This window comes from Apis mellifera, linkage group LG14 (genome assembly GCF_003254395.2).
Source record: "Apis mellifera strain DH4 linkage group LG14, Amel_HAv3.1, whole genome shotgun sequence".
Taxonomy (NCBI): domain Eukaryota; kingdom Metazoa; phylum Arthropoda; class Insecta; order Hymenoptera; family Apidae; genus Apis; species Apis mellifera.
The window spans coordinates 838,342-863,311 of record NC_037651.1 but is presented as its reverse complement, the minus strand read 5'-3'; the positions used below and the strand labels follow the sequence as shown (position 1 = coordinate 863,311).

General features: G+C 21.2%; 1 protein-coding gene across 2 annotated transcripts in view; it reads left to right on the top strand.

Moving 5' to 3' along the window:
* LOC725840 (lachesin-like) overlaps positions 1-24,970 on the top strand; it is a 179,032-nt gene that overhangs the window by 66,307 nt on the left and 87,755 nt on the right. For both annotated transcript variants that reach the window (XM_026445143.1, XM_026445142.1), the window contains exon 2: positions 10,534-10,625. In XM_026445143.1, coding sequence (XP_026300928.1) covers positions 10,556-10,625 — 70 coding nt within the window. In that variant the 5' untranslated portion in view covers positions 10,534-10,555. The remainder of the gene's footprint in view (positions 1-10,533; positions 10,626-24,970) is intronic.

Genomic DNA, 24,970 nt, shown 5'->3' with positions numbered 1-24,970 from the left:
TCACACTTAATAATATTTTTAGCTATATCTTTGAGCAACTATATTTTTTGTCTATTTTTCAATTTATGTAAAAAGAAATTAAGCAATTGAGGAATAAATTGTAGATTTTCAATCGAATCTTATGAGAAACAATCTTATCTTATTTAGAAACAATCCTCTAAAGATCTAAATTTAATAATTCTGAATTTTAAAAAAATTTTCAAAAAAATTTTGTAAAATTAACTATATCAAGATTTATTTATTTATTTAATTTATGTTTTATTTGCATATTTCTTCATTTATCTGCAGATATTGGCTCTTGTTTTTCATTCCATGAAAGACACAATACTTGTCCATAGATTCTACTACTCGTATTTTATCTTCTATTATTTGCAGACTATCTGCGGACAAAGTATGCGGATTATATGCACATATATATCCACGAACATTTGTCTCTCACCTTTGGACAAGGTTTAAAAATAATCCTAAAATTTGATATCGCGTATCCACAAAAAATAATCCTAAGTTTGATATTGCGCGCAAAGTCGACTTCCGCTATCCGAAAAAAAAAAAGTAATCGCAAGGGCGCAGGATATAAATCCCGTTTTAATCGCGAGCCAAATTAAAATTCCACTCGGTAAATCACTTTTCACATGGAAGGTAAGGGAAAAAAGAGAGAAAAATATATGGAACGCGTCACATTTAGGCGAAACTTCTATATACAATCTACGAAGGATGAATTTGGGAGGATGAATTTCCCTTTTTCTAGGCGGTTGATTGTTCCTGTGATTTGATGAACGAGCGAACTTTATTTGAAAATTTCCTTAAATTAACGGATTGGTGGAACGCGTTTAAAGAGGCTTGGCCAACTTTATTTCACATTCGACACGAATGAAATTTCAAATGTAGATTAGCTTCTTGCGCGGCTCTGTTTCCGTCTTAAAGAGATACAGAAACTTGCGGGAGAAGAATTAAACAGAAAGTCGATGCTGGTCGCTTTGACAAATATTTGGACGAGTCTTGAGTGTACAATGTTATTTTTGATTTCTTTTTATTTTTGATTCGTGCAACTTCTTAATTCGGAGATCCTCTGGATAAATAATGTTCGTGAAAATTATTTCAAAGATATACTCTGATTTGATTTGATCTCATTTCATTTTGTGACAACTCGTGACAAATTAACATTGTTTTCGTCGATACAATTTGAATTGGAATTTATGTTGATATTATGTTGATACTATATTTTCTGTGATATAATTGATTATACTCAAATTAGATTAATTATATAATATACATATATTTTATCAAATTTTTAAAGTTTTGGACTAGTAAATATGTGTGTGAAACGTATCTATAATGGGATTTGCTTTACTGGAATTTTTGTTTTATTATTATTTTATTTATATTCATATGAATAATATAATATATATATATATATATAAATGAATAATATAATATTCTATTATGATACTATAAACATGTAAAATATTTATATTTTCTTTTATGATTTATGAAATAATGAAATCTATTCACAATAATTTCATAATGAATAGTAGAAAAATTTAATAGAATAGTAAGTATTAACATCTATTGAATATATTTTTTCTACGATAATATTTTATAAAATATTTTAAATAATATTCAAGAAGTGAATAGTTAACGTAAAATTATTTATATAAATAACAAAAATAGACTATTTTATTTTAACATATTTATCAATTTTGAAAAAAGAATTTATTTATACAGAACTAATTATAAATTAATAGTTATAATTATAAATAATTAAATAATTATAAAAATAATTTAGTATAAACCAAAAGATTTTGAGATTTTGAAATTCATAGATTTGATTTCTTTAATTTTATTAAGAAAGAGAAAATTGAATATTATTCTTTTTTTCTCTATTTTGCATTTTTTATAAGAAATTATCTATAAAAAATCTTAATTAAATGTTAATTATACTTTTTTTTCTATTATATTCTCTTATGAACATTTTTGTCCTTTAATTAATTTCTATAGTAAATATTCTATAAAAATTTATCTAAATATTCATATTCAAGTTGCAAAATAATATAGAAATGATCTTTATTTAAAATAAAACATAAAAAGAACAAATTATATTTAAATAATTCATTTATAAATTTTTATTGTCCATTTATTTATTGTAAATAATAATAGAAAATATGAAATAATGGAAATTATCAAATCAAGAAAAATAATATATTTAAGCCTAACACTAGAAAATTTTTAAGAAAATTTTTATATTATTTGATTTTTTTTATTATTAATTTTTAACTCTGATATTTTATTTTAATTTTATTAATTTAAAATTTGATAATTTGTAGAAAAAAATTTTATTATTATGAAAAAAAATAAAAAAGATGAAAGAGAATAAAAAATTCAGATTTATTTGTAAAATTTTCAATATTATAAGTATTATTTGTAATGCGTAATAGATATATTCATATACATCAAAATAACAAAACATATATTGATCAATCTATAATAATTTTAAAAGTTCAGAGTGTTTGATTAAACTTGATGCAAGCTCTGTATTTAACTAACTACAAACTATTTATTTACTCGCACAACTTCTGATCTCATTGAAATATTGTATATTGTCGTTTTATATATCCGTTACTTTATTAAAGTTATTTTATTTATTTCACTAAGTAAATTTATATATATTTATTAATAATACACAAATTATTTCATACATTTTTAAATTATTGATTTGTTACTATTAATTTTTTGTTTTAACATTTTTTGTTTTAAAAAAAAAAAATTTCTTATAACTCGACATATATATATATATATATATATATATTTTTATCGTGCATATTGGATTGTTTTCGGATTTTTAGAAAAATCTTTATAAACTTAGAAAATAAAAGATCAAAGAGAAAAAAAAATCGTATCACATAAGATGTATCTTATCACGAATATCAAGAGAATTATGGTAATATATTTACGATAAAAACTTTTTATATGGAAATAAATATAGAAATAAATATATATATATATATATGAAACTGAAAATATTCTCTTTATTACATATATCAAAATTTTATAATTGCAATTGTAATTCTTATTTTAAACAAAATAATCTTTATAAAGAAAAAAAGATAATAATAAAAACAAAAAAAGAAACAAGAGATCATTTTTATTTTTAGAAATTCTATAAAATAAAATTTGTAATAGTATGTTAAAAGTACACGTATTTACGATTGTAATAAGTTGCATGTATATACATAGTAAAATCGTTGAAAATGTCACACCTGTTGCCCTATAAGTTATACTGGATTCAAAAGTCATATGGACTGATAACATATTTTTCTCTTTTAATAAATAAATAATTTTTCAAATCTTTTTCTTACTACGAATAAATATAAAATTAGTATAAAATATATTGATTAAAAAGAAATTATATTGTAAATTCTTCTTATGCAGTTTGATTATTTACAAAAATAAAATATTATTCTATAATTTAAGATTTTGAAAATTTTATATTTAATATTTATTTATTAAGTAATCAAATTTTATATTATAAAAATTATATTGAAATATAAATGAAAAAAATATTTAAATTTTATTTAATTAAAGTACGATATATATATATATATATATATTTATATTTCTATATAATAAATATTTTTTAATTAAATGTTAATATAATTTTGATATATTTTCTATTTTATCAGATTTTCTATTTTTTATTCAATTTGAAAATTGAAATTTTAATAAATATTAAATTAATTTAAAAAAATTTTTTAGAAATCTATGTTTATAATATTTCACGTATAGATATAAAAAGATATAAATCTATATAATTAATTATAATGAATTTGATATTTTTAAATTGAAATAATACACATATTTCAACTTTTTTATTTTAATATAAAATCTATTTTTATAATATTTATTATGAAAATTCATAAATTGTGGATTATTGATTTGAATTTACAAAACGAATTTCGAAAGAAATAATCATATTGATAAAGAAAAAATTGGATTATTTAATTACACAAGAAAGAAATATCAAATGGCCATTAAGATGCGATTTAATTTCATTAGATTTTTTTCTATAAAATTTTTTTAAAATTAAAATTTACGTTAATAATTGAAAAATAATTAAAAATCAAAAACAGTATTACAGCTGTATTATAATGCAATAATAAAAATGCAACATTATAAAACTGTAGAAATTAGAATTAAGTAAAAATTAGATAAAATAAGAAAAATTAAGTTAAATAAGTATAATTGAAAAAATATAATTTGAATAATATTATATGTTATAATAAATAAAGCAATTCCATTTATCTTCATATTAAAATAAAGAAACAATATACAAAATATCAAATATATAAAATATTTTGTGTTTTATTTCAATTTGAAGATGTAATATTTAACTTAATGAATAATCAATATATTCAACGTGAATAATTTCTTGAAAATTCATTAACAAATCATTTTGTATGAGAATTTGTTTATATGAGAAAATTTTTTAATACGATCGATTTACAGATTGACTATTCAATAGAGACAAATATATTATTTTTTAGTCGAGATCCAAACTTCTTTCTTTCTAATCAACTTTCTAATTAACCAAATAATTAAGATAAAATAATTTAAATCATAAGTAATAATAAATGTAATAAAAAAAATATAATAATAAATTGTTTTTTTATATTTTATAATATATATTTTTTACATTTTATTTTTATCACTTATGCATAATAAAAATAGTAATTGATTTTTAAAATTAATTTATTTTACTTCATTCTTATATTTATTTTTTCTACTTCATTCTTTCTTCTTTGCTTATTTAAAAAATGTACATAGTTATTGTAAACTATTGTGAAATATAAAATATAATATTATTTCAAACAAATATAAATTTTTTATATGATATAAAAGTGTTTTTATAATATTTTTTAATATTATAATAATTATTATTTTAATATTTTACAATTTTTTATCGTTCGATTAGATTTCAAATTGTCTAAAATTAATGTATTTAAAATCGTATCGTAGTATTAAGAATATTGATTTTAATATATTTCAGTTTAAACATAATCACTATTATATATGAATTTTTTAATTATATATGTAAAGCAAGGAAATATATTATATAATTATAAAATTTTATTTTATTATTTATCATTATCAGTCATTTCTATCTTTCATTATAATAATATCCATGACTAAACTTATCTACAATTCAATATTTCTTTATGTAAGATTTTTATGAAAAAAATAGAAAATATGAAAATGATTAATCTACCATTTAAAAAATTATATTTTATTCTTCTCTGTTAAAATAAATTATATTTATTATCGAATTTATTGTTATTAAATAAAAAAAGTAGAATTCAATGCAGTAACATTCGAACTATATAATTGGGAGATAAATTTATTCGAATTATTATTATTAAGATAAAACTAAATTTGTTAGTATTTTATGAAACGATTAAAAATTAAATAATTTTCAATTATGGATGTTAATGGAATATAAAATAAATATAAATTAAATATATTATTATTACATTTTTTTAAATAACAAAATTTAGAAATACATTAAAAAGAAAAAATATAAAAAATAAATAAATCGTTTTTAGATATCATTTTAGGATAATTTCCAAAAAAATATAAATGTTACTAGAATTGCTATTTTATGAATTTTGTATCCAGATAAATCGATTGCTTGAACATTCAAATTTTTATATTATAATATAATAAATTTTATATTTTCAATATATATGTTTGAATAATCGATATTCTATTATTCTAATTCTATTATTCTAATTCAATTTAATTTATAAAAATTTAATTTTCAAAATACAAATAATACAAAAGATCAAACTTGAAATCGAAACTAAATCCATATTTCTGTATTTCATTTTCATATCTAATTTCGCTTTTCATATTTTACAAAGAATCGCGATAGCTATGTAATTTTAATCTTTACATTTTAGTTTCTTCTTGCTTAAAGTTCTTAATTTATGTTTCTATTATTCTTTACACTTATGCGACTTGTTTCTGAAAAATTAGACTCAAATTAAACCCAAGTTTTTTATCCTTTTTTTCCAGATAGTTTTAGTTTTATGCGAGTTAACTTCATGAGTTTTACCTTCATTTTCTTAAATCTCTTTGTCCCGAAATTATAATATATAAATGATATAATTTAAGTCAATATAGAATTGTGTTAAAAGAATATTTGAATTTTATTATTAACGAGAAATTGCATATTTTATGAGAAAAATAATAAAAAAAAATGACGAATAAATAGTAAATTTTAAACAATGGAATATTTAAAATTTTTATCTTTGAATATTAGTTAATCAAATAGAAAATATTTAAAATTAAATTAATAATTTTAAAAATTCTCAATTTTTTAAAAACAATTAATAGTTTTAAATAAAATAAACTTTAATAAAGTTGATATTTTTTATTTTTTTATAGTTCAGATATTAAAGATATTTGGTTATATAATATTAGTAGTTGAAAAATTTGGAATCAATTTTCTAATTGTAAATAGATAAATTTATCTCTAATTTTATTAATAAATAAAAAATTAAAAAATATCAAAAGTAATTTAATCTTAATAATTTCATCTTATTTATAAATACATTTTATATATATTCTTTATATCATATAAATTTTTCTCTTAGAAAACATATTATAAATTTTTTCGAGTTACAAAAAAATTTTTAATTTAACTTTTATTTGAATTTTCGTATTTTTGAAAATATCAAAATATTTGCAGATATCATACAAAAAGAATACCATATAAAAATGCGATTGGTCGCAGTTCATGAAATTGTTATTGAAAATAATTAATAATTTTGTTTCTATTTTTTCTAATTTTAATCAAAATATTCGACAAATTTTTTATTAAATAACAATCCTAATAAAAAGATTTTTATTTTTGAAAGTTATTTTTTTCAAAATTTACAAATTATAAAATATAAAATTATAAGATACAATAAAATGAAGTCTATTTATATGAATGAAACTTTATATTATATTATGATAACTTTATATATATTATATATATATTGTTCAAATTTTAATTGAGCTTTTCCATATTTAAATCAAGCATTTATGTGAATTTTCTTTACAATATATTTAGAAGTACATTAGAAATGTACATTAATTAAATCTATAACACAAAATAAATAAAATATTAATTTATTCAATATTAGATAGTTATTATTATAAATTTATTTTTAAATTTAAAATATTTGATATATTATTATGTATTTTAAAGAAAATGTTTCATAAAATCGTTATATAAATATAAATTTCTAATTAGACGAAATATTATAACTAGTGAAAGAATTACATACTATATGAATAATTTAGTTAAAATGAATGAACATGTTTGTCCTTTCATAAATGAAAATCTATTATATTTAGATTTTTAGAGATCAATTTCATTTCTTTAGAATAAATTTGAAAAGTAAAAAAAAAGTTTCGTAATTCACACATATAATTCGTTTATTTATTTCCAAAATTTTATAATTTTTTGAATTTGCGGAACAAAAAATATTATATGTATGTATATATATATATAATTTCAGAAGCTAGAAAATATTGAAAATGCAAGAAAAATTGCATGTAAAGAATGTATATAAGATTAGAAGATTTATATTAATGATAAGTACAAACAAATAAAGACAATGCAATCGAAAATTATTCAATTATAAAAATTATTATTCATTATCCCTATAATTACAATTTTAATTTTAAAAAAATGAACATTGGATATCAATAGTTTCTACAAATCAGTAAATCAAAAATAGAAATACCAATATTTTGATTTATGCTGTGCAAAAAAGATTTGGAATTTAATCAATAAATAAATAGAAAATCAAATTTCAAAATAAATATTGATTAATAAAATTTAAATTATGCTACAATTTTCGAGCATTAGATATTTCAACAAATAATGACGCTGCAGAAATTTTCACATTCAACTTTAACTACTTTACAATGATTACTAGTGACTGTATCTTCAATTTCTAAAAAGATGGAGGATTAGTTTAGATTAGATGAATTTAATTTTTGTAGAAAAAAATTTTTTTTTGTAGAAAAGAATTTTTGGAATAACTCAATATTAAATATTTCTTTAGATATTATAGAATAAAATCAAAATAATTTAAAAATATTAAAGAAAATTCTTTATTCTATTATTTTATTTATCGATAAAATATTAAAAAAATCGTTAATTATTTATTCATATAAAATGATATTTAATAATCAATATCTAATTAATCGATTGTTAAAATATTTCCTGAATGTTTAAAATGTTTCCCTGAAAAAGTAGTAAAGAATAATAGTTTATTTTATATTTTTACAAAATATTTTTTTTGTTCTATCGATTCGATTTAAAGTTTCTTTCAGATTTTCAGCTCTACTCGAATTGAACTATAATTTACGATAAAAAAAAGAGTTCCAATTTTTTTTCTTTATCTTTATTTTTTTTTTTTTTATTTCCAACAAGCTCCTTTTACTGTACCTCGTAAAGAACGAAACGAATTGGAATTAAATTAAAGTAGATTGCAGATTTTCTGCCAATATTTCGCACTTAATCAAGTTCTGGTCGAACGGGATATAGCCATTTGAAAACCACAACGAGATATTTACTGATGTCGTATTAATTAATATCAATAATGTGTTCTGAATAATTTTAAAAAGATCATAATTAATAATCATAATAAAAAAAATTTGATTTCGATAATATATAGTTCCACGAATTCTGTTTAAATCTAATATATCTTTGTTTTTTCAAATACGAGAAAATATTGTATACGAAAATTGTAAAATTTAAAAAATATTTACACAATATGGTAATAATTCTCTCTTTATACAAATACATGCAAAACGTAATCTATATAAATATAGAAATCAATTTTGTTTCTTTAAATGGAATTCAATTTTTTATATTTGATTTCGATAAAATAATAAATATCAAGTATATAAATACTTACTAATTATTACATTTGAAATTCTTTATTTTTAATGAAATTTTATAAATATGTAAAATATAATGGGTTATATAAATTTTAACAAAATATTATTTTAAAAAGATGAAACCAATGCTCAAAATTTTAATGTATTTCAACATAGGGAAATAAAATAATATTTTAAATTATAAAATATTGTGCTGAGATAAAAGAAGAAAAATTTCCAGACAAAATTATATTCAACAATTTGAAAAAATGAAACTATTTCTAAAAAAAATAATTTTTAAAAAAATTTCTCTATATATAGTTCATTTTATTCAAAATCAGGATTTTAAAATCAGGTGAATTTTATTGTAAGATAATGTATGAAGACTTTTGTGAGTAACTTTTATATACATAATGTATATTTCTGAGATATTTGAATTTATTTTATTATTTTCATTAAAAAATTAGATTATAATTTCGTAATATTTGAAAAGTAAATACATAATAAATAAATGTAAATAATAACATTTTGAACTTTCGACGTCTGTTGATATATTTTTCATTTTTGTTAGTAAATATAAATAAAATGATTAACAAAACTTTGATTCGAAAAACAATTAAATCGATAGATTTTCATGGAAGAAATAAAAAAATTTTAATCAAAGTATAAAATTTATATAATAAAATTTAAACTGATTCATTCGCTATTACACTGAATGATTCGCTATTACACTATTACATTACACTGAATGATATAAAAAAATTGAAAGAAATAAATAATGTTGCATTAAAATTCTATATCCAATGCAAATCATAAAATTATAGTTGCATGACTCATGTACAAATAAATTTTAAGATGAATAAAAGTTAACAATTTAAGTTAACAATTTAAAGATTGTATCAATATATGAAGTTCATTTTGAATATTTCGAACATTTATCATATCCAATGAAAGTATTAATATGAATTAAATATCTCAATTAAAATATCTCAAAAATAACAATTTTAATTATAAAAAAAATATATCTTTATTTTTTTTATATTCTCTATATATATTTTTTATTAAAATTTAGTATAAAAAATTCTTCGATAAAAAAAATTATTTTTTAGATCTCTTCTCATCATTCTGAAATGTTGAAAATATATTGAAAATATATATTTATAATATAAAAATTATCAAAATAATTTTTATAATACGTATTTTTTTATATTCTACAATTTTTCTAAATAACATTTTCTCATATTATTTCAAATAAGAAAGATATTTGACAAAATTTGCGAGAATATAATCGATTTCAAGTTATTTATATTCGAATTCTATATTTATTTATTTTTTGTAATTTTTGTAATTAATTCAACATTTAAATGAAATGAATGTACTATTTGCGAAATTTCAATACGCAAACAAAAGAAAAAAAGTTTTAATTTACGTTATTATAACGACAATGAGACAGAAATTTTAACAAGTTAAAATTAATTATTCCATTCGTTAATAAAGAAGAAAAGAATTAATTGTTGTGATTTAATTATAATGGATCTCATACATTTACCTTTTTTTACCTTCTTTTTTCGTACATTTGATTAACTTTTTCCATTGCAGGTGGATCGATGACCGTGACAAAATGGTGGATCGGCGAAAAGCGCTTCTAATGGTGTTAATAGCTCTCTTAATTTATCCAAACGACATTTTCGGTAAGTTATTCATAAAAAATTTTTAATAAATAAATTTTCATAAAATTCAAAAATTTCATATTCATAAAATTTTTAAACGCTCTCATTTTATAATATACAAATATATTAGAAATATATATAATTATAAATAATAATATAATCAATTTTTATATTAGGTATTTTTTTTATGTAGATATAAAAAATTTAGAATTATTTGATATATTATATGATATAGCTATATTAAATTTTTTTTTAATTTTGTTATTAATTCGAAATTAATAATATAAATATCAATCATTTAATTACGAAGGAAAGCAATATCTATTGAATAATTAATTCGTCATAAATCGACTTAACAATTTAATTTTCGTTTTAAGTTAAATACATTGTTAAATATGGATATATGATATTGCATACATCTTACACGAATAATCGGATAATGTTATCAAATATTACATGTAGATTGTTTGAAATAATATCTTTCAATCTGAAAGATTAAACTTTAAAGATTCCAAATTTCAAGATTGACAAACTTTATAATTAAATTTGAATTTTTCAAATTTTTGAGAAATTTTTATTATTTATTTTTCTATTTGCTATATGATATAAAATATTTTTGAAAAAGACAAATTTAGAATTATTAGGAAATGGAATTCTTTTTTTTTAAATAAATTTTTTATCAAATATCGATTCACTTACATTATTCATATTTATATATATTAGAGAAGTAAACAAATGGAATAAAAATAAAATAATCAAAGCCTATTTAATACCTTCAATTAATTTAAAAGATCCAACATGATAGAGAAACTTCTCTTCTCCATAATTATACCGTTCTAAAATAAATCCTCCAGTAATAAGTCATTGTTCGTTCTAAAAGCAACTGATCGATAATTAATTTCGTCTCGAAGAATGGCCATCCTTTTATTCTATATCCTTTTATTAATATTCTAAATACCGCGTATTAATAAAATTGATAAATTGACACACTATTTAAATTATAATTTTAATTTCACCAAAATGTGTTAATACAAATTTGTGACAATATTCTACTGCTTTTAATCCGAAATCATAAATCACATTTGAACATCGTGCAATCAATCTTGCTTTTATACAGAAATACAGTTAAATTTCATTCGAAACAATTAAAATAAAACAATTAATTATATATGTACCGAATTCTTTTCATTTAATCATACGAGCAATTATTGCCAAACTCTCTTAAAAAAAAAAAAAAGAAAGAAAGGAAAGAAAAAAAAATCGAAATAAAATTGTCTTCCTCCAAAATGTTCAGCAACCAGTTTTCGAGACCGTTGATTGCCACTCTTTCGACGAAAGTCCTCCTCGACGAGGAATTTTCAAAAAACCGACTGGAAAACGACGAATGTCGTGGAGTTATGATGCATCACGAACCACACGGCCAATTTTGCAACTAAGCCGTTCACTTCACGACCACCTGTAAATACAATACCGGAACTAATCCGCTTTTGAAACGCACCCTGTCACCGACGATATACGCTGATATTGGCCTTACGATCTCTCTCATTCAGGTGAAATATTACTTTTTTTGCGGATGCAAGCTATGCTGTCTTTTCACAGACAAACAGGATATGAATCGCGAACTTGGCGAAAATATCAATGATCAGAAGAATACGTTGCAAGTTTACACGGCAATGACAATCATTTCTTTTTATCTTTTTTTTGTTTTCTTTTCATATATCTTTTCTTTTTCTTCTCCTTCTTCTTTGAATTATCTTATTGTTTATTTTTTGTTTTATAATTTATTTATATTATATATTTAACGAATGAAGATTATCAAATGATATTTTTATTCATAGCAATTTTATGTTCGTGATTTATATCTATAAATTTGTAGAATATTAATATTTGGGATAATTTTCAAAGATCGATTCTAAAGATCAAATCACAAAAGTTGACACACATAAATGTTAGTTAAAATTTATTTATTAAAGTTTGTATTAGAAACTTTTTTTAACATATTACTTAAAATTTGATTATTTATTTTATGGCAGCATTAGAAGCAACTTGATTTATTGGATTGTCAAAGAAAGAAAAACAAAAATATCGAAATTATTTTTAAATTAAGTTATATTTCAATAAACTAAATCATTTTATAAATATAATCTATTTTTTTTTAATGGAAATTAAAAATCTTTTATTTTTAAAGCTTCGTTTGGTGAAAATTTTTTAAATTTTTAATAAGTTTCACTAAGTAAAGCATCATAAATCTAGAAAATTATTTTCGAAATTAAAAAAGATAAACATCTTAGATTTTTAAATAAATTAATTAATAGTTAAAATTGTGTAAATATTTCCAAAAAGATATCATTTTCTGATTTTGATGATTTAATGTTATGTTATCAAAAACATTATACTGAATAATGGTTTTATTTATTAAAAAATTAAATTACAAATGTTAACATACATAAATATTAATTAAAATTTATTATTATTTATTAATTTAATCTAACCTAAACACAATATAAATCGTAAAAAAATTTAATAAATTTTTGTGACATCAATTGATATTTAAATTTAATCTTATCAAATTAAAATTAAATAAAAACTTATCTAATTAATAGATTTAATAGTTTGAATTTGAATTAGTTATTTAATTTAATTGACTATTAATTTATATTAATAAATCTGATTAAAACTAACTTGATCTAATGTAAACTTTTAATTTCAAAGAAAAGTTTTTGTTAATAACTTTTTAATGACTAACGACTGTTAAGCAAAATCCTCATAACAATTCAAGTGATGACAAAAAATTATCGAAATATATAATAAATATAATATATTAAAAATCAAAGAATAATATCTTTTTATAAACAATTGCTAAAATTATTTATCTTCAATTTGATAATGTTACAATGTTATTATGCAATAAATGAAGAACATAATAAAACATAACAATCGATACAAGTAACTCTGTATAATAATATAACAAGTATAATTCTGATAATAATGAAAATATACGAAATCTGAAGATGTTCTATCTAATTTTTCTGATTTCTCGTCAATTTACGATTTTTCCATAATACAAATGCAGATATAAAAAAAATAAGAATTATGTTTTCAGTTTCTCGCTTAAGTTATTTCGAGATCCATTAAGTAGATTTCTTATGAAAGCGTGTAACACGAGAGGGCGCGCCCTCTTCGATTCAGTATACTAGGGATGAATTGCGACTTTAACTTCAACTTTTCCTCCGCTTCATTATCCGTTAATTTTACCGTGAAAGTTAATGAATAATTGGAGCAAACGCAATAACCTTTGCACAGAAGCTTCGTACACTGAATGAAACTCCGCCGGCTTTGCTTTAGACGAAATCAATTATCCTCGAGCCTCCAAGCGACATTCCAGTTGAATTTTCCAGTGGTAATCAGACCGTTTGGTAACCATTCATGGAGAGATCATCGTATTGCAACCAAGTGTTTCTAATTAAGTCCTATTCTGTTCTTTGCTTGTACCTTAAACGATATTTAAATAGTTATTGAATAGAGATCAGATTCGATTATGAAATAAAGATTGGAGATTAAAATTGTGGGGACAAACTTGGATAATATTTAAATAAAATATTTGAAAATTGATTCGTTTAGATATAGAATCAGAGAAGAAGAGATATTTGTTTTATTTTATATAAAAATTATGTAAAAATAAAAAAACAGTTCTTTTACATGATATTTTAAATCATTTATATTATTCTATTATCTGGTTATTTGAAGTTTTATTATTATTTCTAAAATAGTTTAGAAATTAGTTTAAAATATAATTTAGATAGTTTAAGAATATATTATGTTAATATTATAAATGCATCAGAAATATATTTCCTCAATATCTTAGATATAATTACAAGGGATAAATAGAATGGAACTAAAGAAATTTTAAAATAAAAAAAAAAAAGGATAAAATAAAAACATCATAGCTTATTATTTAAAATTAAAGTTATGAAAAGTAATTAAATATTTTTATTATATTTTATTATCTTTCAATTTTTTATTATATCAGAAGAATTAAATTTTCTAATATCTTTTTATAAAATATTATAATTTTTTTATCTATTCATTTATATATTATAACACTTTTAAAATATTAATTTATTCACTTATAATTATTTTTTTATCTTTTTTGAATCCTTTTTTCATTATCCTTCACAGAAGATAATTGTCGAGGTTAAATGATATTCTCGTTCCAAGAAAATACCAAGAGAAATAAAGTGACCAATATCCATCAATATTAGCATCTTAATTTAAATAAAATTTCAAAAATATTTTTTTAACTGTACAAATATACGACGATATCGTAATCCACATTTCTCGTCAAATTATATTCCCACAAAATTTTCACAGAATTACCCATTCATCTCTATGTTGTTTTACGCAGATTAGAGCAGCAGAGAGGCGCAATTTCTCTAAGGTGCATCCACCACTGATTTCAATTATTCTTTGACGATTTCACGGCCCGTGTTTCCACGCAATTTACAACCGTGTATTGCAGTCGCATTTAAGATCTTCGTAGAAGATGCATAATGCTTCCAAAGTCGCGATTACATCGAATAGTTCACGACGTTGGAACTCGTTTGAAACAAGCATCGGGGCTTTATTGTAAGCGTGGAACTACCATTTCGCGATCACGGTTATTTCGAGTAGTTCCACATTTCGAGGCATCCACCCTTGCAATAAGTGCAGATAGCATTATCTAGGAAGAAAGAGGAAGCAGGGGTATACGAGGAATGACATCACTTGACTCATAGAATCGAGTATCAATTCTTATCGAAGACAGCAAAGCAAAATGAATGCTATATCTTGGAACGTTAATTAAATTGAGTTTCTTGAATCAATAATCTTGATTATATAATATTATATAGTTAATATATTCGTGAGAGAATGTAGGATATCAAAATAAATAAAAAGATTGGTATACAAAAATAAGATTTATTTATTAAATTATACAAATAATTGAAATTAGACGACGAGATAGCGACAGAATGACAGAAATAGGGCAACATGACAGAAATAGAAACGTTTCATTCTGTTTATACTTGGTTTCGATACAAACTTAAATTGGTTAATATTTCCAATTAACATATTGAATTTGAAAAAAACAATTTTTGTTTTGACTTTTAGAAAAATATTTCTAAATATATTAAAATTCTATATAATTGAAGATTTTGTATCAAGAGAAAAATCTATTTGTAAAAATTTTTAGAAAAATAAAAAAGTTGTTTTTAAAACTATTACTTTGATAAATTAAAAAAAATATTTTTATTTTTTATTAAATTGATAAAATTTTATTTCAAGTTTTGACGAATTTTTCAATTTTGAAATTGTTCATGATTAAAAACTTGTACTAAAAAATTATTATTTTTTATTAACATTAAATAATAAAGTATAATTAAGTGTTATTAGTCAAAAATGGTAAAATCTAAAAAAATTGTAAATCAAAATATATGTCCTTAATGATAGCTCCATGTTTATTATATAAAATCTATAGTAAATGAAGTTAAAAATCTATACTAAATCATTTGTTTTTTTAATGATATTTTTGTTCACATCATATGATATAAAAATTTTTCTAGATAATTTTTATATTTGAAAGATATATTTTCATTTTTTTATTTATTTTTTTTATAGAAATATATATCTAATAGAAATTATTTTATGATAATTAATTAAATTATAAATGAATTATATAACATAATTATTTTAATCCATTATTAAATTTATTAGAATTTTCTATCACAAATAATACGATTTTAATTATAAGATTAGAGTTATAAAGATTAATATTTTTAACAATTGTCTTATATATTATTTATAACTTGAAAAATTATTCAATTACTCAATTTTTTTTATTTTAATCAATTGAAATTTAAATTACATCAGTAATGTTGAACAACTTGAGAAAGATCATTTTAAATGATTACTGAATAAAAGTAATGTTTTAATAAATTTTATAGTAAAATATAATAAATGTAATAAAAAATATAATAAAATTACCAAATAAGATGTTATATAAATAATATATATATATATAAAGAAACTGTAATTTAATAAAATCTTCAATAATGAAGAAATATTATATAACTTCATTTTTCAGGATTTTTAAAAATTTAGAATAAAATAAAAATAAAAAAATTTCATGTAGATAATATATATTTAATAAAATATTATTTTATTTAAAAAATATTCAACTTTAATTAAGAAATTAACATATAATTAAATTTCGTTAATAAAATTTATATGTTTCTATACAAAAATTCACTATTGTTTCATGTTTTTCATTCGACTTTTTCATTATGACTTAAAAGATTTTGATATGAAATAAAATATTTTAATATTCGATAACTTTTTACCATAACTTTTTATAATATAAATTAATCAATTTTTAATTTTGATCAATTTAATCTGTAAAAGTTCAATATTTTTCGTTAGTTTTCTTTTGTATAACGAAATAAACGATTTATATTATGATACATATATATTGTAGCAAAAAAAAAAAAAAAAATTGTAATTCTCTTTTTTTTTTAACACTTTATCACACAATTCTCACACAATTCTCATACCAGATATAATAATAAATAAAAAAAATTCGTAAATTTTTTATCTTTTCCGTAATTTATTTTTTATTATTTCAAAATTGTATATCATAAATACCAATAATAATTCAAGCAAAATAACAATTGTACATCTCCGGATTATTGGTCTGTTCAGTAATCCTATAGAATCTAAATCTCCATTCATAAATTATACAAAAGTATCTGAGTAGACGGAAGGGGTTCGAAGAGATAAAAAAATAAAAAAAAAAAAAGAAGGAAAGAAAGAAAAAAAAACTCGAGTAAATCATACTTATACAAAGCGAGTCTCCCAAGTGAGGGAAGACATTTATCAGAAATAATAATTCCGGTTCCGGTGAAGGGTGACTGTTGAAAAGGGCTATGAACGAAGGGTTGAGCATTTTTCGTTATATCGAATATCGAGCGCTAATGGCCGACAGTGAAAGGGATAAATAAGGTCCTGAAGGAACGTGCGAGATGGTGAAAGGAAACTTCCGGCCAATTGGAAACTTCTGCTTATCGGCTGCTTAACGAACGACGAAGCGAAAGGAGAGAGGGCCATTCAACTCGGCCAAACTCAAGAATAAATTAAGTTGAGTCAATTCCGGCTGCCACTTACCGACTTCTTCGAGTGTCGTTCAACGTTTCGTTTTGACAGCTGCGAAGAAATTATGTTTTCAAGCTCAATTCAAGTAATAGAAGTGAGGGAAATAAAAAGATAAACGAACAAAAAATAAAAAATTGTCAACAAAATGATGTCTTTTTTTGTTAATATAGACAGAGCTATATTATAAAGCTACGTACTTTGTTAAGTTATTATATTATATTGATAAAATGATTAAATTTTTAATAAGATATTTTAATTTTTATTTTATATTAATTATAATTTATATAAGATTTTTTCTATTAAATATAAAATTATTAGCTAAATAAATAATACATAATATATATTAATATATTAATTATATAATTGCTTGATTTATTTTTTTATATAAAATTCATATTCGCGTTGATATTGATTTATTCGAATTCTATTCATAAAATTATAAAACGTAAATTATCACTCATTTTTTTCCTGAAAAATATATAAAAAATATTTTTTCACAAAAACATTCCTATTCTATTGATTCTAGATTTTAAAATTATAGTGTATAAGATGATCATTGAATTTATATTAACACAAGCTATAAGATTATAAAATCTAAAACAAAAAATATAATTTAAAAAAGTTAAGATGATTTTTATATTTTTTTTAATGAAAAAATTATCTTTTGTAACATTGCAATTTAATTTTTAATTTAAATGGTTTTTTCAAATTATTAAAAATATCTAAAAATTATAATTGTATTATTATTATTTTACTATATATAATTTATAATTAAAATTTAAAATAATTTTTTTTTAATTCGATTATGAATTTTTACTAATGAGTATTTACGTAAGAATCAATATTCGAAAAAAATTGAATTAAAAAAGAAAGAAAAAGTACTTTTTTTTACATAATATTTATAATTATTATTTTAAAAATTTTAAAATACTATCAAAAGTTATTTTATTAATTATTTATATGCATTATCTTGAATTTTTATTTTCTAGTTTGTTTTAAAAGAAATTGAGTTCTCGTGATAAAAATTATTTGATATTGCAAGTCATTTGAATAATATTGTTTCCCACAGTTAATGTTATCAAACTTCATATTAAAATAAAGAAACACGAAATTTATATTTTATTTAAATTTAAAATTATGACACTCCATTTAAATAAGTCTTTAGAAAAAGTTCAGAAGCAAAGATAATGAACGACGCTCACGTTGAAATTTTCCAAGATTAATCAAAAAATATCGCCGTGTTATAAACTTTATTATGAAAAAATAAAAAAATAAGAAATAAAAATAATCAATGGAGAAGAAAGTTATTGCGATCCTAAATGGTTTTGCAACTTTTGGCCTATTCTGTATTATTACTCCTTCCGTCTTCTCTTTTTTCCTCTTTTTCTCACCGGAACAAAAACCAATAATTAACTGCGAATGCATATTTCATTCGTGACTTGTTCCTTCTCTCCTACTATCTCTCCGTTTCGAGAATAAAATTATGAGGATTTATGTTTTTTAAGCAACCTTACTCAATTGCTCTCTACGGGAGAGGAGTACGTAATTCTTCATTTTGTCGTTAGCAGATACGTTATGAAATTTCGTATTAGAGCTTTCGAAATTAAGAGATCGTGCGTCACTCGCAGAACTGTTAGAAATTTCTCTTTAGTACGAATTTATATCTGTACGCGCGGCATTTCATTCTCATTTCAGTGATATAATTGTTTGGACGAAGTTCCAATTAGCATGAGACTAGGAAGATCATAATTTTTGCACACTCTTGCACTGTTTATTTTTTCATGATGCGTCAAAATAGTTCATTATAAACGTAATTTGCATATTAAACTTCTCGAATAGACACCTTTATGGAGGAAAATAATAAATAACTTTGATCCATATACGATGAAGCAATGAAGCGCAAATTCTATGATTACTTTCTAAATTTAAACGTATTGCTCTTGTCGCATATTTATTTCAAAATTTTTATAATTTATGGATCGAATTTTAGAAGTGAAAAATGATAAAAGAAAAGTTTGGAATAATTTAATATGAAAAAATATGGATAAGAAATTCAAGAGAGATTTTTTTCGATATCTAAACTTAATATTTTCTAAAAATATTTTATCTTAATTCAAATTTATAAAATTTATTTATAATTATGACATCAATTGAATCGATAAAAAGAAATTATTGAATAAAAAATCATTGTATCGATCATTCATTGTGAATTTAAGTGAAAGTTAAAAAAGTTTGATCAGCTTGTTAACTTCCATTTATATGCATTGGAATGGAAATATCATAATCAGTCAAAAAAATGAAATACAAAAAAATTTATTTAAACTAAATAAATCTTGATAGAATGAATATTTAATATATAAAATAATTTTTTTTTTTAATCTGAGATGAAATCAATACCAAAAAATAACTTTTTTTTTTAGTGACTCTAAAATATAATTCTTTAATGATAATAACTCTTTAATAAAATAAAAAGTTTTTAAAAATCTTTTAAATAAAAAATAAAAAAATTTAATTTTTAATATTCTATTAATATATTCTTATAATATAATATTCTATTATTATATTAATAATAATTGTAAAAGAAGTTTCCAGAAAAAATTATATTTAAGAAATGAAAAAAATATTGAAATTTACAGATTAACAATTTTATTCTCCATCCAAAAAGATTTTGATAAAAAAATTACTTCATATAAATATAATTATACTCTATAGTATTTCATATAAAATACTTGATTTAAAAAAATTAAATTGTTGACTTTAATAATATAATTTGTTAGTTGAATTTATACAAAATGATGATTTTTGTGATTGATTATCATAACAAGTAATAAAATGTTGGTATCGTATTCTATTTTCTTAATATAAAAAAAATTCCTTAATCATATAAATATAAGTAAATATAAATATAAGAAAAAAACTCTTAGAAATATTAGGTCTACCGGAAAGTTCTGTCCGAATCTATAAGCACATGTTTATTTATTGCATGTTCGGCTCTATATTTTTATCGCTTAATGTATACATACTGATGTAGCAAATAAATTATAATAAAGTTGATTCACATTAGTCTTAAGTGTGAAACGATAGTATATCCATGGCGACTGATAAAGTTCATTTACGCCACTGTATTTTATACGAATTTCAACAAGGAAGAAATGCTACAGAAGCATGTAGAAATTTATTGAAAGTGTTTGGTGAAGGTACAGTTTCTGATAGGACATGCAGAAGATGGTACGAAAAATTTGAAACAGATGATTTCGACCTTTCTGATAAGCCACGTTCTGGGCGATCATCTTTTATTGACGACGATATTGTTAAGGCAATGTTGGAGCAAGATCCCCTGACAACATCGGAGATCGCAGAAAGGCTTAATTCAGCTCAACAAACCATTTCTGACCATATTCGGAAGATAGGATTGGTGTGGAAATATTCAAGATGGGTGCCACATGAATTAAGTCAGAAAAATTTGGATGATCGAGTTGTCATATGCACATCTCTGCTTGCTCGGAACAAAATCGAGTCCTTTTTGAACCGGATGATAATTGGGGATGAAAAGTGGATTACATACAACAATATTGTAAGGAAAAGGGCATATTGTGAACCCGGAAAACCTAGCCCTTCCATCTCTAAACCAAATTTGACTCTGAATAAGAGAATGTTGTGTATATGGTGGGACATTCGAGGACCAATACATTATTTTAAAATCAAACGAAAAGCTCAATTCGGAGAAGTATTGTCAACAACTGGATAATTTAAAGACAGCGGTCCAAAAAAGGAGGCAATGTTCAATAGGAAGGACATCATACTGCACCACGATAACGCCAGATCATACGCTGCTTTAGGGATTCGTCAAAAAATTGCAGAAGTAGACTGGAAAATTCTGTCGCACCCACCATATTCCCCGAACATAGCACCCTCTGATTATCACTTATTTTTATCCTTACAAAATTTTTTGACGGGCAAAAAATTTAAAAATGAAGAAGATATCAAACAAGCACTGGTTCAATTTTTCAAAAGATGAAACATTTTTCAAAAATGGGATATACAAATTGCCCTCACGCTGGCAAGAGATTATTAATAATAATGGCAATTATATTATTCAATAAAGTTAATTGGCGGTAAAAAAAATTTGTATTTTGTTTTATTCCAAAAACGAACAGAACTTTCCGGTAGACCTAATATAAATACTTTTTATTTGTGTCAGAATATTTTAAAAATATTTAAAATAATTTTTTTTTAAATCAATAATATCTTATCAATATGATTTTCTATTATTTTCATTACACGTATAATGAATATTAGAATAAGTGATTCTAATAAAATTGTCTCTATTATCAAACATTTCGATAGAAATTGATTTACTACGAAATATCAAAATGACTTGCTCCACTATAATACATATTTCTAACAGAGAAAAATGTTATCAATGCTCGTAATTCTACATATGACAACCATAATAGTGGCTATTCCAATCATTGATATCCTTGGAAATAGAATATGGGAATGAGTTTCAAATGTGTCGAATAAGAAGATAAACTGTTGGAATTTTGATTTTGCTTTTATCCGATTCACATTCATTTGAAATTGTACTATTAACTTAATCGTATAAATGTTCGATTCTATAGGCTTCTTTTCACACAATAATAATTCACGAAAATTTGATTCGCTATGTATTTAATCACTCTTTCACAAAACAATTGATAAATTCCTACATAATGTCATATTATATTTAGTCATTGCAATATCAAATTTCATGGCACAATTCTTATTGAATTACGAAGCAGCTTTTTTTTGAAATAAAATACATTCCAAAATTATCATTAGATTATTCAAGAGAATAAAAGTAAGAAAGCTTGAGATTCTAATCATATAATATTTTCTTCTTCTAATCAATTATTTTTCTGGTTATTTCATTATTTTTTAATATAATAAAAACTTTTTTTATTAATTAGATTCGCATTTATATAAAATGTAATTAAATAAATCATGTTAATAATATAATATGATTGCTGCAATAAATAATCCTGCCAATCAGTTATAGTTATCTGCCTATTTGTGCAATTATTTATTTTTTAATGCAAAAAACAATAATCTGTTAAAATTAATAGACAAAATTTATGGATTGTACATAATTAATATTAAAATGAGATAACGATGTTATTTTCAATAAAGATAAAGATAAACAAGTATTCATGACGAGAGACGAAGTAATCGATTAATAATGGTGATAAATAATTTAATGAAAAAAATTACTACGAAAATTCGAGGAAATCGTCAATTTATAATATTAAATTTATATATCGAATTCTTTAGAATTTCACGTTAAATTAATTAAAGAAATCAAAGAATAGATTAATAATTAATTAATTAAGGTTTTAACAACAGATTTCTTCAATGTTAAAACGAAAAAATTAAGGACACAATATAAAAAATATATTGAAATCTTATGAAGAAAAGTAATATATATATTTTAATTTAAAAAAATCATTTCTTTTTTTTATTTATTTTCTTTCTTATTCATTTTGCAAATGAATCTTACTTTAAAAACACATCTTTTATATTTTTAAAAACGAACTTTACAGTTGAGAAAATATTTTCATTTGTTTCATCATGTTTTATCAGCTTCGATTCGAAGAAATATCGACAGCAAACCAATTGAATTATAATTCTGAATCTCATGAAATGAATGTTTCTCTAGGCATACACATACAATCGATATCCATTATATATTTAAATCAATCAAGATTCACCAATCGTTATATTAACCATGTTCAATAAGAAACTAGTTACATTGCATAAAGAAATATTGAGATAAAATTTCTTGTTTTTAAAATGATATCTTCATTTATCTTATACCATACGATATTTATAATTTTTTCCAAATTAATAATTTATAAAATGAATTTATTATTCATTCGTTGTAAAACCCTCAATTATTTTTGATATTATATTTGGTAATCATATTTTTTATGGAAAATATATTTTCATTTTATTTGCTTTTTATAAAAGTATATTTAACAAAGAGTTATTTTATAATAATTATCTTTATATTTTTTTATATTCACATGCATGAGGTATGAAATTATTTTCAAAATTTAGGTTAAATTATACATAGATTATGCAATATAATTATTTTAGTTATTAAAAGTTTCTATTCCACGCGGCTCAAAAGTTCTAAATAAGTTTTCTTTTATATGGTAATTTATAAATCGCAACATATGATGGATATGCGCAATGAAAACATTCAGATGACTATAAGATTGAGAATCACGGTTTCGATTTCGCATATTCTTAGTTGTTACTAACTGATTTTCTTCGATTCGAGATAGTTAACAAAAGATAACATTCACAATATTTTAACAAAATATAATATGCCTGAATATAACTCTCAAAAAATGAATTATTCTAGAGAGGTAGAAAATTGTTGATAAAATTATTCTTCTTCGATTTCGCTCGTTTCATAGATAATAAGAGAGAAAAAAATGAAGTTTATTTGTTACAACCAACAAATAGCAAAAAATATTAGATCAGCCTTTAAAATACAATAATTATTTAAAACATTAAACTAAATGATTTGAATTTTTTTGAGAAATATAATAATTATTACATAACATATAAAAAATTTTTTTTAAAAATTCAATCGCAAAAAAAACAATTTTTAAAAAATCATTTTTAACAATTTTATTTAAGTCTGAAATAAAAAATTAAACAATAAATTTTGTAAATTTATATCAGTTAAATACATGCTGAAAATTTTGTCGAAATTGATCGATATAGAAACAAGATATACAAAACCAATAAATTTTAAAAAACGATATTTTCTCTCTTTCTTTGTATCAACATCGAATAATTTTAATGTTTTTTATAACATGTTATCGAGAGTAAGATTTTGAAAATCTTTTATCTTATATATAATTGATAAAGGATCATGCTTTCTGCTTTGGTATTATTACATTGAATTCTGTCTATACGCATGTGTTCATACCAATATATACAACAGTATGGCCATTTCTCAACTTGTTTATATAAACACAGTATAGCTAGTGAACAAATATCGCCATACTTATTGTTATCCAACCATAGTGAACCTGGACATTGTGCAGATCCGAAAGAAAAATATAAAACAATTCTTGATCGAAATTACAATGATCGAAGTTTTCTCATTGTAAATATACATGTAAAAC